Below are 17,350 nucleotides of genomic sequence, written 5' to 3' on the forward strand. Positions count from 1 at the left end.
CTTGCGGGAGGTTGAAAACCATTCTTTTATTCTGAAAATCTCGTAGGAAAAGTATGAAGTCCTCACAACCCCTGAACCCCTGAGTGGAGAAGGACCATCCAGGATGTCACCGAGAACCTCGAGCCTCTTTGCTGGGAGCATGCAGAATCCCAGCAGAAACCAAAAATCTCATTACTGGATTAGAGAGCTGTCTTGTGAGGAGAGGTTGAGTGAACCAGGACTTTTCTCTTTGGACAACAGGAGACATGATAGGTGCTCTCGTTACTAAATTGACTATGAGCATTGCAATATCCAGATAATAAACCCATGGGTTTTTTTAATAAATAGGGAATTAATCACCACCCCCATTGCGATCTTTTAAGCTACAAGATAAAAACAATGGGCTGTAGGAATTTCCACATTTTGTTTTTGTCTGGGCCTTGAATTTTGTTCCCTGGAGCAGGAATGTGTCAGAATGAGATTTCTATACTCACCTCTAGATAAAGCAGCAGCCTACCTGCTACCCCGGTTTGTCTGCACAGTAGGCCCCTGGTGGAGGGGTCAAACACAATGCAGAATCCCCGGTAGACAGTGCACCTCCTTGCAGCTCTGAGAGGGATGTGGGCATTCTTGGCAAAGACTTATTTACTGAATATTTTCAGTTGTTCTGGGATACCAAAATTCATTTTTGAAAACCACAGGAGATCTCCTCAGTGTTCTAATCCTTATTATGTTAAAAAATGCAGATCATTGGGACATGACTATGCAGGGTCTCCATCCAAAACTCTTTTCCATAGATGCTGACTGTCCTACTGAGATCCCCCAGCATTTTGTTTGTGTTGCTCTGGATTTCCAGCATCTGTAGAATCTCTTGTGTTTGCAATAATTTTAAAGAATGGTTGTATGTTTTCTGCATTACAATTAGTAACTAGGTAACAAAACAGTTACTTTAAATTGCTTTGTTGAGGTTGTAAAAGGAAAGTTATGAATGGTAATTCTCCCTTCCCTTCTGACCAACCACACTTCTTGGTAATGCTCCATCTTTCCTCATACCCAGTCCAGACAATTCCTTTGTGCTTCAGGTTTGCACTGTCAAAGGGGCTTTGAAAAAAAAATCAGCGGTGACATTTCCATGAGAAGTTGCAGAACCCAAATTCTGTATGAGCTTCACGTGGACACAGAAACCAAAGGTGGCAAGGGTAGGGTTGCACTGGTACTTTGAGTAGAATAAATCTTCTGTTTCAATCATTTCTCACAGCATTGCAAAACCGTAAAAGATGAATTGCCAACAAATTTGCACTTAGCAAAGTCCCACAGCTGCAGAGTAATACTGAGCAGGAAGAACTCAGCAGGCTGAGTATCATCTGTGAGGGAAAAGGAGCTGATGAGATTTTGAACTGAGACACCGCATCAGGCCTGAGTGTTTGTGATGCAGAGTTATGATCTAAATATCAACAGTCCCTCAACTTCATCACCTGCTGCACAGATGCCGCTCAACCTGCTGAGTTTCTCCGGCAGAATATCTGTTGCTCTGGATTCCAGCTTTTGCACTTTCTTGTGTATGCAGTGTAATAATGACCTGATATCCAGTTCTGTATTCAGTGGCCACATTATTAGATACAATGGAACACTTGCTCGTTTAAGCAAATGTATTATCGCCCAATCACGTGGCAGTGAATTAATGCGTAAAAGCATGCAGACATGGTCAAGAGGTTCAGTTGTTATTCAAACTAAACATCAGAATGGGGAAGAAATGTCATCTAAGTGACTTTGACGGTGGAATGATTGTTGGTGCCAGACGGGGTGGTTTGAGTATTTCAGAAACTGCTGATCTCCTGGGAGTTTCACACATAACACTCCTTGGTAATGATCCATCTTTCCTCATACCCAGTCCAGTCACTTCCTGGTGATTCCCAAACTTTTTTCTAATGCCATGGACCAATACAATTAAGCATGGGCTCCATAGACCCCAAGTTGGGAACCCCTGCGCTAGAGTTTACAGGGAATAGTGTGGGAAAAAAAAAACATCCAGTGAGCTGCAATTCTTTGGGCAAAAATGCCTTGATAATGAGATCAGAGGAGAATGGCCAGACTGGTTCAAACTGACAGGAAGGTGACTGTAACTCAAATAACCATACATTACAACAGCGGTGTGCAGAAAAACATCTCTGAACATACATGAAACCTTAAAGTGGATGGGTTGCAGCAGCAGAAGGCCACACTGGCTTCCACTCTTCTACCTAATAAAGTGGCCACTGAGTAGCTTGCATTGAGCAATGGATAGTGATAAGGACATCAGGAGAACGTGGTTTCTACTCTGAGAATAGAGCAGCTAGAACCACTGGAGAGAAAGCCTGGCTGTTTTGCTCCAGTACCTACAGTACAAGTCAAAGCTCTGACGCAGAAGATGCTGCCCACTGAACCATGGCAGGACAAAATGGGCAAGGACACCAAAGATATTTTGCTTCCAGATGGATTAAGTGTAATTGAGCCAATATACAAGACATCTGCAATAGTACTAGTGACACCTATGGATAGAATTCCAAACTGCAGCAATTATTTCCTCAGGGTCTAATTGGAACATCAGCTCTTCAGCGGTTTTATTTGCTAATACTAGTAATAAGGCATTTCACTTCCTCAGGCAGGACAGTAGAGATGTATCCATTGCCATTCACCGTAATCATTTGAAGCCCCACATGGAATTTATGCAAAATACACAACTCCGGTTGTGATAACTTTCAAGTTCCCTGCTTTTATGCTAAAGCCACCATTCATTAGAGGAAAATTAACAACTCAATTAACAAAGCCATAGACAATAAATTGACAGGAATTAATACCCTGTCAGGTCACTGAACCTGGAAATTAAGTTCATGGGCAACTTACGGTACAAACATCCAGCTTCGTGGTTTAGTCGTTTCCACCCAGGGCAGCACTTGTACACGGTCTGGAAGTCCATGCTGTACACTTGTCTGTAGGCAGTGTAATATGCAGTCCTGCAAAGAAACCCAGAGTCACTGATAGAGTCCCTATCCCATCAGCAAAGTGCAGGCAAACACAACAAAGGCACTTTATACACACTGAGATCAGAATCAGGTTTAATATCACTGGTATATATGTTGTGAAATCTGTCTTTGTGGCAGCAGTACAATGTAATGCATAATAATAGAGGGAGAAAATGAATTAAAGCATATGCAGTATATTAAATAGTTAAATAAGTCATGCAAAAATAAAAGGAGGTAGTGTTCATGGGTTCTATGTCAAATCAGAAATCAGATGGCGGCGGAGGGGGGAAGGAACATGTTCCTGAATCATTGAGTGTGTGCCTTCAGGCTCCTGTACCTCCCTGTAAATGAGAACAGAGCAGGTCCTGGGTGATGGGGGTCCTTAACGATGGATGGCGCCTTTTTGAGATCGGACAGTACAGTGTCATTAGCAGGTTCATCTGATGGTGCAGGCTCAGCTTCAGCCAGGAGACATCTCAGCTCAACTCCTCAGTAGCGCCACTACAACTGTAACAGCTACCAGGACTTGCATAGCAGAACAGCACTTTTAACACCTCCCCAGAGACATGAGTTTGACTTGGGTTTATTCGGTTGATATCCCTGTTCTCGTGCTGTATTGCTATGACTCTACACTACTCAACTCGCTGAGTTCCTTCAGCAGATTATACATTGCTTGTAGGTTACGGATGCTGCCTTCCTTCACAGAGGATTTGACAATATCCTTTTACGTTGACAATAACTTTTATGTTGGCTTGAATAATCCCGTCCCAACGATTGAGCTAGGATAGTGTATCTATTGTAGAGTTAGATGACAAATAACACAACCAGCCCAGCAGTATTGACCAAGATTAACTGTGACCCCAGAAATATGGGTATGACTGAGAAGTCCACTTAGTTGAACATTATGTGCCAGAGTTGACAATGCTACTAAGTCAGCCAAGCTGACTCAGTGTGCAACTCTTGCTGGGATAGGAGCTTGTCCTCATCTACCAGTGACATCTTCTCGACCACTCGCTGGAATGCACCAGTAGCAATCACCGAAGCCAATTTCTTCCTCCGTTACCAGTAAAATAGAAGGTCACCAAATGTCATTGCCTCCATGAATTCTTTGTGTACTTTCAACTTTCCGCCCTTTAAATAAAGGCTCCTTACTCTTTTGTGACGATATAAAAAAGCAAGTAAATGAGGATTGTTGGTGTTAGCGCGTACACATACACACACACAGCAACAAGAGCAGCTACTTGCAGCATTGCCCAATGAACCTGTGTAAGTGGATGCACACAGTTAACCCTCACACTGCTTGGTGAACAACAGCAGAATAGATCTACTGACAGGCAGCATAAGAAACAGAAATCAGAGGAGACCAAGTACAAAAACAAGAGTGGAAAGGTACAGAAAATGCAAGGGACAGTCACAAGAAGCCATGAAAATCAAGGAAGTGTCAGTTATCACATGTACATTGAACACGAGAAAGTTAAATCTGAATGTGAATGTGCACTAGCCTACCCAGTATCCAGGACATCTTCAAGGAGCGATGTCTCAAAAAGGCAGCATCCATCATTAAGGACCCCCACCGCCCAGGACATGCCCTCTTCTCATTAGGGAGGAGGTGGCACAGGAGCCTGAAGGCACTAACTCAGCGATTCATGAACAGCTTCTTCACCTCTGCCATCCAATTTCCGAACGGAGATTGAACCCATGAACACTACCTCGCTACTTTATTATTCCCCCTTTTTGCAATATTTTAAACACAGTGTAATTTACAGTTATTATTGTATTGCAATGTACCGTTGCCACATGACAACAAATTTCATGACATATGCCAGTGACATTAAACCCACTTCTGATAAATACAGTGAAATGTGCCGTTTCCAACCAACTCACTCAAGGACGTGCTGGGGACAGCCAACAAGTGTCACCAGGCATTCAGTCGCCAACACAGCATGCCCACCATGCTTAACAGAACAACACAGCAGAACGAAACATACCAAGCGATAACTGCAAAACAAGCCCACGTCCCTCTCTCGTTCCCACCCACGCAGGAATAGACGGGGAGGAGAGCAAAAATTACCAGAAAAATAGAAGAGCAAGAGGAGGGTTAGCAACTTTAAATTCCTCAGTGTTATTGTTTTGGCAGACCTGTTCTGGACCCAGAACGCAAGTGCAATTACAAAGAAAGCACAGTAGTGCCTCTACTTCCCTTAGGAGTTTGTGGAGATTCAGCATGACAACTAAAACTTTGACAAAGTTCTATAGATGTGTGGTGAGGAGTATATTGACTGGCTGCATCACAGCCTGGTATGGAAACACTGATATCCTTGAATAGAAAAATCCTACAAGAAGTAGTGCATATGCCCCAGGTCATCACAGATAAAGTCCTCCTCACTACTTAGCACATCTACACAAAGTTGGCGCAGGAAAGCATCATCCATCATCAGGGACTCCCACCACCCAGGTCATGCTCTCTTCTCACTGTTGCCATCAGGAAGGTGGTACAGGAGCCTCAAGATTCACACCACCAGGTTCAGGAACAGTTACTATCCCTCAACCATCAGGCTCCTGAACCAAAGCAGATAACTTCACTCAACTTCACTTGCCCCATCATTGGAATGTTCCCACAACTAATGGACTCACTTTCAAGGGTTCTTCATCTCATGTTCTCATTATCTATTGCTTATGCATTATTATTTATTCCTTTTGAATTTGTGATCGTCTTCTGCACTCTGATTGGATGCCCTGGTTGGGCAGTCTTTCATGGATTCTGTTACAGTTATTGTTCTATAGATTTATTCAGTACGCCCTCAAGAAAATGAAAATTAATTTTGGGGTTGTACATGGTGACATATATCTACTTTGCTAATAAATTTTACTTCGAACTTTGAGAACAATCAGACAGAAGAGAATGAATCAAAGCTTACAAGAAATTTAGCGCAGTGCTCATGAATGATATTAAAATCAGATATACAACGGAATTATTTATTGGATAAGCAGATTATTTTTTGCCAACAATCCTGAAATAATTACACTTATGATTCTGCTCCTCTGCTAAAAACAAGATAGAAAATCACGGTATTGTGTTGGATATCATCCAATTTCACAGGATCCTGCCCTGACTAATGTTAATATGAAATACTCTAAGCAGTAAAGACTAGGCTTTGACTTCTAGTTTATGGAGAGCATCTAGGGAGCAATCAGAACCTCTCCACTGAGGAGGGAAAAGAGCCAAAGTTCCTGTTCCAGATGTCTATCCGGTGATTTCCATTACAAGAATGTGTATGGACATCAGCAGAACCAATCTCAACTGTGATGACTGCACAGTCATACAGCTGTTAGCACCTCAGACTTAAAAGTCCCCTATGAACTTCTGGAAGTTTTAAGGTTAGTGGGATTAAGGAGGAAAGTGGATGGGGAGAAAATCTATACAGCAGGACCTTCACAAGAAATGTGGGAAAAGGAAACTGCCTAACGGCTTTGACACAATAAATCAGTTAACAAGTATGGCTAGCAAAAGGAATGAGCTTATTTGAGTGAACAAATCATGCCTAGTGGGATGCCCCTGGGGTCACATACCTTCTTTCATGTCCCACACACCATTTCTGCTCTCCGCATCCTTGTTTCCACACCTTGACCATCCGGGTGAAGGCCTGAATGCACGGCTGCCTGCGGCCAATGACCACCACCTCCCTCTCAGCACAAACATTGGGCCTAAAGAGGGGGGAATTTAAAAAAAATTGATAAGAGACAGGTCTTTGCCTGCATTGATAGAAGAACATGCAGCCATGATGGAAAGGAAAGAGGAACGCTCCCTCAAGTCTGACCCACTTCACAACCTTGGGCGGAGCGTGGAAACGAGACCTTCCCACGCAGAGGCTAAACCTGGACCGAGAGAAAGCTGGAGAATAAAACATTGAAATTCCTTGCCCATCCCCTCAAAAACAATCCAGCGTACAGTGTTTAGTGTGATGTCTGCACCAGTCAGGAATTTGTCCAGCTCTCTCACAGGAAATGCAGATACTCAGCACCTTTCAGAAGGGTCGCCAGTGCTCTGCAGAGAATCACCATTCTTTCATTGTTTGTACTCTTTCCCACCAGAAATGGCTAGACTGATGGATTAGCAGTTTACAGATCCGAATACAAGAGTTTAAAACCCACAATGACAGCTGTGAAGTTTAAATTTAATAACCTAAATAAGTAATTTGAAACCATAGAAACATATCTGGTTCTTCAAAGCAGGTAAATCGTTTTCCTGCTGTTCTTCAGTAGTCCTGAAGGAGGGTCTCGGCCCAAAACATTGACTGTCTACTCTTTTCCACTGGTGCTCCTCCAGCATTTTGTGTGCACGCTGCTTTGGATTCCCAGCATCTGCAGATTTTCTCATGTTTCTGTTGTCCTCACTTGGATGCGACTCCAGACCCACAGCAAAGTACTGTAGATGGCTCTGGGCCTGTACTCACTGGAGCTTAGAAGGAAGGGGATCTTGTTGAAACTTAATCGCACACTCTAAATCGCATGAATAGAGTGGACGTGCATTCCAGGTTTCCTATAATGGGGAGATCCTAGGGCCAGAGGGCACATCTTCACAATAGAAGGATGTCCCTTTAGAACAGAAATGAGGAGGAATTTCTTCAGCCAGAGGGTGGTGAACCTGTGGAATTCACTGCCACAAACAGTTGTGCATGCCAAGTCATTAGGTATATTTAAAGTGGAGATTGACAGGTTCTTCATTAGTAAGGGTATTGAAGGTTACAAGAAGCAAAATAAATCAGCCACGATGGAACGGCTTAGCAGACTTGATGGGCTGATTAGCTCTGCTCCCGTGTCTTTTGGACTTCTAACCAGAACCTAGCATCCACACATTTGTAGAGGGCAGTTCAGAAGGACAATTACTGTTGAACAATAAGTTCTGGCCATGGCTGCATTCTATTAATGAGGTGAAGTAACACCAGTCCATGACCCTTCTGGACTATTGAAAACAGACTACTGGATCCTTGATCAACAGTGATGACTCTTCAACTTGTCTTCTGTCAAGCAAGGATAAAAATGTTAATCAGAAGCTGAAGGACATTCTAGTTATTGAGGGAGTGCAGCGTAGGTTCACGAGGTTAATTCCCGGGATGGCGGGACTGTCATATGTTGAAAGATTGGAGCAACTGGGGTCATATACACTGGAATTTAGAAGGATGAGAGGGGATCTGATTGAAACATATAAGATTAAGGGATTGGACACACTAGAGGGAGGAAAAATGTTCCTGATGTTGGGAGAGTCCAGAACCAGAGGCCACAGTTTAAGAATAAGGGGTAGACAATTTAGAACGGAGTTGAGGAAAAACTTTTTCACACAGAGGGTTGTAGTTCTGTGAAATGCTCTGCCTCAGAAGGCAGTGGAGGCCAATTCTCTGGATTCTTTCAAAAAAGAGTTATATAGAGCTCTTAAAGATCGTGGAGTGAAGGGATATGGGGAGAAGGTAGGAAAAGGGTACTGATTGCGGATGATCAGCCATGATCACAGTGAGTGGTGGTGCTGGCTCGAAGGGCTGAATGGCCTACTCCCGCACCTATTGTCTAAGATAGTTGGCAACAGCCCTGGAAATTCTAAGAATGGACCTCTGCCTTTAGTAGGACAGTACAGTAGCGTAGTGGTTAGCACCACGCTTTACAGTGCAGGTGACCGGGGTTCAATTCCCACCACTGTCTGTAAGGAGTTTGTACGTTCTCCCTGTGACCACATGGGTTTCCTCCGGGTGCTCTGGTTTCCTCCCAACTGGTTGGTAGGTTTATTGGTCACTCTAAATTATCCTGAAATTAGGCTAGGATTAAATTGGTGGATTGCTGGGTGGCATAGCTTGAAGGGCCAGAAGGACCTACTGTATCTCAATAAACAAATAATCAGCCCCAATTAAAACACCATCATTTTTTTTTTCCGGGCTGCAGGAAGAGAGGGGAATTTTAAATTGCATTGACTTTGGAGGGGTGTCACCATCCTGACTTAGAAACATATCGCTGTTCCTTCATTGTCACTGGGTCAAAAATCATGGAATTCCCTCCCTAACAGCACTGTGGGTGGACCTACACCTCAGGGACTGCAGCGGTTCAAGAACACCACCTTCTCAAGGGCAACTAGGGATGGGCAACAAATGCTGGCTTAGCTGGCGATGCCCACATCCCGTAAATGAATTTTAAATGCACTACTGACTCACAAGTCAAGATCTCACATATGTCCATATCTCCCCGCCTCCTGCGACATAGCAATCTGGAACCTTGGTGTGTGAATACAGGACAAATAACAGACTGCAATGTCTCACCACGATCATCAAATGGTCTGCTGATATTCACAGATGCAAAACGGAGATGCTGAAAGAATAAGCAATACACGTGGAATAAAAGCGTTTTGTTGCTTCAAATGCAGATGAACGAGAATCAATATAAAGATTTCAAGAGGAACATATGGAGATTTTAGAGGTATATAAAATTATGAGAGGTATAGATAGAGTAAATGCAAGCAGGGTTTTTTCCACCATGGTTGAGTGGGACTAGAACTGGAGGTCATGGATTAAAGGAGAAGGGTGAAATATTTAAGGAGGACTTTTTCAGAGAGTGGCGCAAGTGTGGAATGAGCTGCCAGCACAAGTGGTGGAAATGGGTTCATTTGCAACATTTAAGAGAAGCTTGGATGGGAGAGGCACGGAGGGCTATAGTCCATGAGCAAGTCAATAGGACTAGACAGGATAAGGTTTTCAGCATGAGCCAGGAAGTACAGTTCACTCCCAGCACACACCCACTGGATCTACACTAGTTTCATCTCAGACACCATACTGTATAATTAGTGTTTGAGTACAAATTCCTGAAATACAAATCCTCCCCTGCAGGCTATGCATTTTCCGAACATCCATTAGAAAGCAGAGCATCAGGAGTTCTCTGCCTTTCTGTAGGTTACAATATTTACCCCTACAATATATCCAGTTCAGGGTCAGACTGTGGTCAAGATCTCACCCCTTGCCTTCTGTGGTATTGGTCATTTAAAAACAGAACCTAATACACTGTGTATTGGCTTTACACAAACATAAGAGATTCTGTAGATGCTGGAAATCCAGAGCAAAATACAAAATGCTGGAGGAACTCATCAGATCAGGCAGCATCTGTGGAAATGAGTAAACAGTTGATGTTTTGGGCAGAGGCCCTGCTTCAGGGCTGGAAAGCAAGGGAGGAAAACGCCAGGATAAAAAGGTGGAGGAGGAATAGCTGGATGGAGAAAGGTGAATAAAAAAGTGGGAGGAGAAATAGCTAGATAGAGAAAGGTGAAGCCTGGTAGGTGGAAAAGGCAAAAGGCTAGAGAAGGTGGAATCTGATTGGAGACAAGAGTGGGCCATGGGAGAAAGTGAAGGTGGGGCACCAGGTGGAGGTAATTGGTAGGTGAGGAGAAGAGGTAAGAGGCTAGAGGCTATTATGAGAAACAGAAGAGGAAAGGGAGAGGGGAAAAATTATCAGAAGGAGAAATTGATGTTCATGCCATCAGGCCGGAGGCTACCTAGATGGAATATGAGGTGTTGATCCTCCACCCTGCATGTAGCTCCATCTTGGCAAAATACTTGGCCACGGATTGACATGCCAGAAAGGGGAATGGGGATATGAATTAAAATGGTTGGCCACTGGGAAATTCTGCTTTTGGTAGATAGAGCAGCAGAGGTGCTCAACAAAGCAGTCCCCCAATTTACATCAGGTCTCACCAGTGTAGAGGAGGCTGCAATCAGGACAACTGCATACAACAGGCTACCCCAACAAATTCAGCTGAAGCGTTGCCTCACCTGGAGCCCTGTATGGAGGTAATCCGGCAGGTGTAGCATTTCTGTCATTTGCAGGAGTATGTGCCAGGAGGGAGATTAGTGGGGAGGGATGAATGGACACTGGAAGTGATCCCTGTGGAAAGCAGAGTCTGGGGAGTAAAGATGTCTTTGGTGGTAGAGTCCTGTTGAAGGTGGTTGAAGTTGCGGAGAGTGAGAGTTGGATGCAGAGGCTCATGGGGTAGTAGGCAAGGACAAGAGGAACTCTATCCCTGTTAAGGTGGTGGGAAGATGGAGTGAGCGCAGATGTCTGAGAAATGGAGGCGGTGTGGGTGAGGGCAGCATCAATGGTGGAGGAAGGGGAAACACTGTTCCTTGAAGGAAGAGGACATCGCCAATGTCCTGGAAAGGCTTTCTAATGATGGGGTATTTCAGGAGAAACTACTCTAAGAGTGGTCAGAATGTAGAACTTACTATCACGGAGAGTAGTTACGGTGAGCACACAGTTCTAGGTAACTAGTTAGGGACATGAATTATAATAATATATTCAGAGGGAGAGTTGAAAAGAATTAGGATATCGTATGTTTAGCATCAATATAGCCAGGAACCAGATGGGAACGTCAACTATCAAATGCAAAATAATATATTTTTAATCACCATCAACATTAAGGTTCTAGGGATCAGAGTCCCTGGTAGAAAACCCAGTGACACAACCAAACTCAGCCCTTGTTTCTTGGCCGAGCTTTGACTGGCTGGTCCAGCTAGCTTGGAACTCACCAGCTGCTCCTTAATTTTCGGCTTGAAGTGTGGCTGCCTGTGAAAGTTAGGGGGATGTTGGCAGAGTCTGGGAAGGCATTTGAAAAGTCTTGACCAAACTTGTTAATTGTGAAATGGGAGTGGAAGGATGAGGGTTGTGAATTAGACTCTCTTGCATTGAACTATCTCGGAAATTGACGGAATAAACGGAACCAGCAGACATGCAGAGGAAAGATGACTTGCACCAGTGTACATTCATGCAAGAGATTTCTGTGGGAGAATGAATTAAACTTCTGAGTATTTAGCATCTTAACTTGCCTAAATTATTTCCTATATCTTGCACTCATCTTTCAGAAACCATACGTTAAAAAATCTTTCCTGTTTTCTTGAAATTATACTTCAAGAGCAGGTGACAGAAACTTTCTCTCCAAACCACCACCATTCCACACACAGCAAGTTGGCTCAGCAACTCAATATACAAGATATTAAGGGAGCAACTGTTGCAATTCCATTATTATTGCTTGTGTGACTGAAGATTAAATTTTAAAAGTTACAGAAATTACATAGAAAGAGGTTCATTAGGCATGACTTCCTATTCAGTAATTTTAAACTGATCTTCTGAGAGACCCCACACACACACAATTCAGCACCCAAAATACACCACTCTTTCACCATTTAGTACAAGCAGGTTCAACCAATTATATTTTGAAATGGTTCCCCGTTTTCCAAAACCATTCTTCTCCAAAAATCATATACTCAATCTCCCCCATTTGCAACCATATTCCTCCTCAAGTGTGGCAAGCAAAAATGTACAGAATATTCCTAAAACAGTCCAAGCAATGTTTTGTACAGTTGCAACATGACATCTCAACTCAGATAATCAGTGCCATTTTCAAGCAGCTGTGGTACTTGCATCTTGATGTCTCTCTTTACATTAATGCTCCTAGAGGTCTCTGGCCACTCTTTCTTACTAGAATTTGACTTCCCAAAATGCATTCTCTCACACATTTGGCCCATTCTCTCTTTGGTAACATCCATCAATATCAAATCAGTTTCCATTGCTGCACTAGTCACATCCATTTGCATCACAACTACAAATTCCTGCTTCATTTTAAAGATGGGTGTTTAAAATCTACCCCTGCTCCCACATTGTCAGTAGCACACCCCCTCATGATAATTTACACTGGTGATTCTTACTGAGACTTCATTATCCAAATGCCAGGCCTGCCAAACAGATGCTCTAAAATTCAGTCCAGCATTATATTCTTCTATCTCTCAGCACAATTCCATTGTTCCAGCAGTCTACCTACAAGTGACGTATTTCATACAGATTTCACATAAATGGTGTGATGGCCCACCTACCTATAGGTGTAGAAAGAAAGAAACATGTTGAAAATAATTTACACCATCATGTCATTGCTGGCATTGTACTTATTGCCAGAAGTGGAGGGCGCAGATTTAAAGTGACGGGGGGGGGGGAGGAGAGATAAGAGAGGGGGCAACACAGTAGCATAGTGGTTAGCACAACACGTAACACTCCGGACAATCTGGGTTCAATTCCCGCTGCTGCATGTAAGGAGTTTACACGTTCTCCCCATGATCTCACGGGTCCCCCCCCCCCCCACAGTCCAAAGACGTACCAGTTGGTAGGTTAATTAGTCATTGTAAATTGGCCCATGATTAGGCAAGGATTAAATCGGGGGATTGCTGGGCAGTGTGGCTTTAAGGGCTGGAAGGACCTGTTTCACGCTGCATCTCTAAACAAATAAAACCTGAAGGATAAATTTTTCCACCCAGAGTTGTCAACATATGGAATGAAATGCCAAAGAAATTGGTTGAGGTAGGTGCCTCAACTCTGAACTGATTCTACAACCTACGGATTCACTTTCAAGGACTCTATAACTCATGTTCTCAGTATTATTTACTGTATTTATCTATATAATTAATTTGCAAAGTTTGTCTTCTTTTGCACATTGGTTGTTTGTGTGTAGCTTTTCATTGATGCTATTGTATTTTTATTGTGAATGCCTGCAAGAAAATGAATCTCAAGGTAGTATATGGTGACATATACATACTTAGAGATAATAAATTTACCTTGAACTTTTTCCACATTTAAGTGTTTGTGCAGGTACATGGATAGAAGAGATTTAGACCAGGGGTTTCCCAACCTTAATTTATGCCATAGACCAATACCATTAAGGGGTCCATGGACCCTGGCTGAGAACTCGAATCTAGAAGGATATGGGTCAAAAGAAAGGCAAATGGTACTAGATTAGATAGGAATCTTGGTCAGTATGGACCAGTTGTTCCAAAGAGCATGTCCCCATGCTGTAAGGCTCTTATCAAACAAAATTACTTCAATCAAGATTTCTATACAAACTCTATTGATCAGGACAATCAAGAAGTTTGGATGCCGAAGCCTGAGCTTTTTGATAAGGTATGTCATGAGCAAGGAACATGGTTACAAAGTAAGCAGCCAGTTGTCTAAAACTGAGGTACAAAGAGGTTTCTTCTCTGGTAGGGTAGTGAATCCCTGGAACTATCCGCCCACAAGGGTAATCATTAGATATAGACATGAGAAAGTCTGCAGGTGCAGGGAATCCAAAGCAACACACACAATATGCTGGAGGTACTCAGCAGGTCAGGTAGCACCTATGTCAACGTCTCTGGTCCATAACCTATATTGAAGGTGTAGCTAGATAAATATTTGAAGGGTCAAAGAACCGTCTCCTCTCTTCACAGATGCTGCCTATCCGGCTGCGCATTTTCAGGGTTTTCTGTTTTTACAACAGCCAGAGACTAGTCCTCTCTTTCACATCACAGATACAAACCCTGACTGATGCTCAGCTCTATACTCCCGCTTGGCCCCGATGAAGGGTCTCAGCCCAAAACGCCAACGCTTTATTCCTTTCCATAGATATTGCATGACCAGAGTTCCTCTAGCATTTTGTGTTTGTTAATCCAGGTATGCAAGCTCACCTGGTGCTCATCCTGCATATCGAAGCTCAGGTATATAACCGGTCTGATGTTAATTTCCTACACCATGGCTCAGGTTATACAGCAATTTAATATTTAATCCCATTAATCACAATCCATAAACAGCAATGTCACAATGACTAGATAATTTGTTTTGTTTAATGTTTAGGTTGAGGCATAGATTTTGCCCAGCTCCTCGATTTCCGCTGCACTTAGTGTCAGAAAATCGAAAATTAACCCAGATTCACTTCAGTTTCGAGGTCAGTTTATTTCTTCTAGGTTTGAAAGGTGGAATCTCCCTCGGATTCCCAAAGCTGTTGGTAGCAGCAATGAGGGACCGCGGGCGGCACGGTAGCCTGGTGGTTAGCACAATTCTTTACAGTACCGGCGACCCAGGTTCAATTCCCGCCGCTGCCTGTAAGGAGTCTTTACATTCTCCCCGTGACCCACTGGTTTCCTCCGTCAGCTCCCACAGTCTGAACACACCAACCCTCCCAGTTGGTGGGTTAATTATTGTAAAATGTCCCGTGATGAGGCTAGGATTCAATCGGGGGATCGGTGGCGCGGCTCAAAGAGCTAGAGGGGCCAGTTCTGCGTTGCATCACAATAAATAACTAAATTTGCACATTCATGCATTTTACTAACGAAATGCAATAAATATTGAGTTAATCAGGTAACGAATAAGACTTTGAAATTGTTTGGAATGAGCAAAGCAAAGTATCAGTTATTACCACTGCATTGGTGGTACAGTACTTCCAGCGGATCTGTCCAGGGTCTCTATGCATTCAGGTTTAAGCATCCCAGTGCCTCCCTGGCCCCCATAAATGTGTGTACTTATGAGGTATAAATTCACAGAATCAGTAAGACCATAAGGCACAAGAGCAGAATTAGGCCATTCAGACCATCGGATTTACTCCACCATTCAATCATGGCAGATTTATTCTCCCTCTCAACCCCATGCTCCTGTTTTATCCCAGTAACCTTTGACACCCTTACTAATCAAGAACCTATCAACCTCTGCTTGAAATATATCTGTTTTTATTTATAATGAAAAACATGTCTATCCAGTTGTCAGTGTGCAAAAAGGGCAGCCTATCCCAGTAAGAATTTGAAATAGACACCAGTCAGTGTTGAATTAATTGGTCTTATTCAGGATTAAAACAAGAATACCACATTTGGGCTAACACCCCTAAGTAATGAAAAAGCGTGTTGGTGGAGGAGGCGGGCCAGTTCTTGATTGCCCTGATGCAGCTAGAGTTTAACTGTGATGATCCTTCCTTAGTCTAACATCCCACCTGAACTCACCGATGTTTGTGGTGAGTGCAAGAGCGGAGCCTGAAGAGCCGTACGTACGAGGGAGAGGCAAAAACAACTGAAACCAAATGCCGTATGTTAATTCTGGAATTGCAGATACCTGCTATAACTCTCTGTACTGCTTCTACAAGAGAAAATTAATGAATTCACCGCTACGTAAAAAGTTACAAAATATTTGATTCACTTGACAAAAGTTACACAAAGGGAAATCACCTCAGAGAGCGAGCACTCACATAATGGATTCCCACCGAGAATTATTTTAGAAAGCTATCGAACTTTCTCAAAAACGTCAGGAGGTATTGGCGAATTTCAACAGAATCGAACCCATCTATTCTTCGATTCCACCTTAAGGGCGGCTCTCTTAACCAGACAGTGCTGCTGGTCCAACAGGCAGTTAACAGACTACTGTTTATGGAAACAACCAGCGTCCGAGCTGTCCAGCCGAAAAAAAACATTCATAGTAAAAGTCGCAGAAATCCTAAGATATGCTTTCACGATCCTTAACTACTGCCAAGTTTTAAAACGCGATACTTACATGTGGGTTTGCACTATTCCCGGGTTAATAGCAGAGGTCACAACGAGGAACAGCAAACAAATGTTTGCTGACACTTGATACATTTTGTTGGCGGATAGTTAAAGGCACCTGTGTTAAATGCCGTTAAGGGTCCCGATTCCTTCCTCAAAACTTACAAAACTTCCCCAAAAGACACACGAAAAAGGAAGTATTAATTGGTCCTTCGCGTGAACTCCCCTGCTGTTCGGACTGGCATCTTTTCAGCAAATCCAAAACTTCCTGAAATGCTGATTTTCTTTAAAGTCCAGCTGTAATTGAAACAGGAATTAAGAGTCAAGAGTGATTATTTTACAAGTCCGTCCTTTTCACGTTAGTTGTGGGAGTGCATTTAACCTGAAACGCCTCGTGTTAACCAGCCGTTCGGGAGGATGGAGAATGTTCCCAAGCCTCTGCTCGGTTCAGGGAGGACACAGAAACATCATTCACACGCGTTCTTGTTCTGATGTTCGGGAGAACCCGGCGCTGCTGCAGCACCAGTCACATCACCGTTGACGTGCACCCAGTCCTTCCATCTGCATCCTCCCGGGGGTGGAGTTTCAGACGGGACACACCCATTCCAAACACAGCTAACCCCACCCCTTTCACCCAGCACTAAACCGTGCCAGAATACTGTGGCAAAGAGCGGGGGGTCATTCAGTTCCAAAGCTATTTTCTTTCAAACAATCTATGGTTCAAGGCTGCTAGACAAACTATGTGTTTAAGAAATCGCAGAGAAACGGGAGATTATAAACACCTCGAAACGATGTTATAAATATAAATGTTTCTAAATGTACTCCATCACGAACCCCTTCAGCCGAGCGCCATCGTGGCTTTTCTATTTTTTTCCCGCCTTTCGCCCCCTTTCAATACCCAAGTCTTTTCTCTTCCCCCAGCCGACCCCTTTTTCCACGTTAACAAGATGATCATCTCCAACGCTTTAAACCAGGTTGAATTATCCACCTGAATGGTTAGCTTTTTTCATGTCCTGCCTG

General features: G+C 43.3%; 1 protein-coding gene across 2 annotated transcripts in view; it reads right to left on the bottom strand.

Annotated features, from left to right (window-relative positions):
* The window catches only part of LOC140188732 (uncharacterized), a 444,984-nt gene extending 428,149 nt beyond the window's left edge, over positions 1 to 16,835 (bottom strand). For both annotated transcript variants that reach the window (XM_072245312.1, XM_072245314.1), the window contains exons 1-3: positions 16,341 to 16,835; positions 6,552 to 6,686; positions 2,863 to 2,972 (exon numbers count right to left, since the gene is read on the bottom strand). In XM_072245312.1, coding sequence (XP_072101413.1) covers positions 2,863 to 2,972; positions 6,552 to 6,686; positions 16,341 to 16,423 — 328 coding nt within the window. In that variant the 5' untranslated portion in view covers positions 16,424 to 16,835. The remainder of the gene's footprint in view (positions 1 to 2,862; positions 2,973 to 6,551; positions 6,687 to 16,340) is intronic.
* Positions 16,836 to 17,350: the final 515 nt, after the last annotated feature.

The sequence above is a fragment of the Mobula birostris genome, chromosome 27, assembly GCF_030028105.1.
Source record: "Mobula birostris isolate sMobBir1 chromosome 27, sMobBir1.hap1, whole genome shotgun sequence".
In the NCBI taxonomy this organism is placed as follows: domain Eukaryota; kingdom Metazoa; phylum Chordata; class Chondrichthyes; order Myliobatiformes; family Myliobatidae; genus Mobula; species Mobula birostris.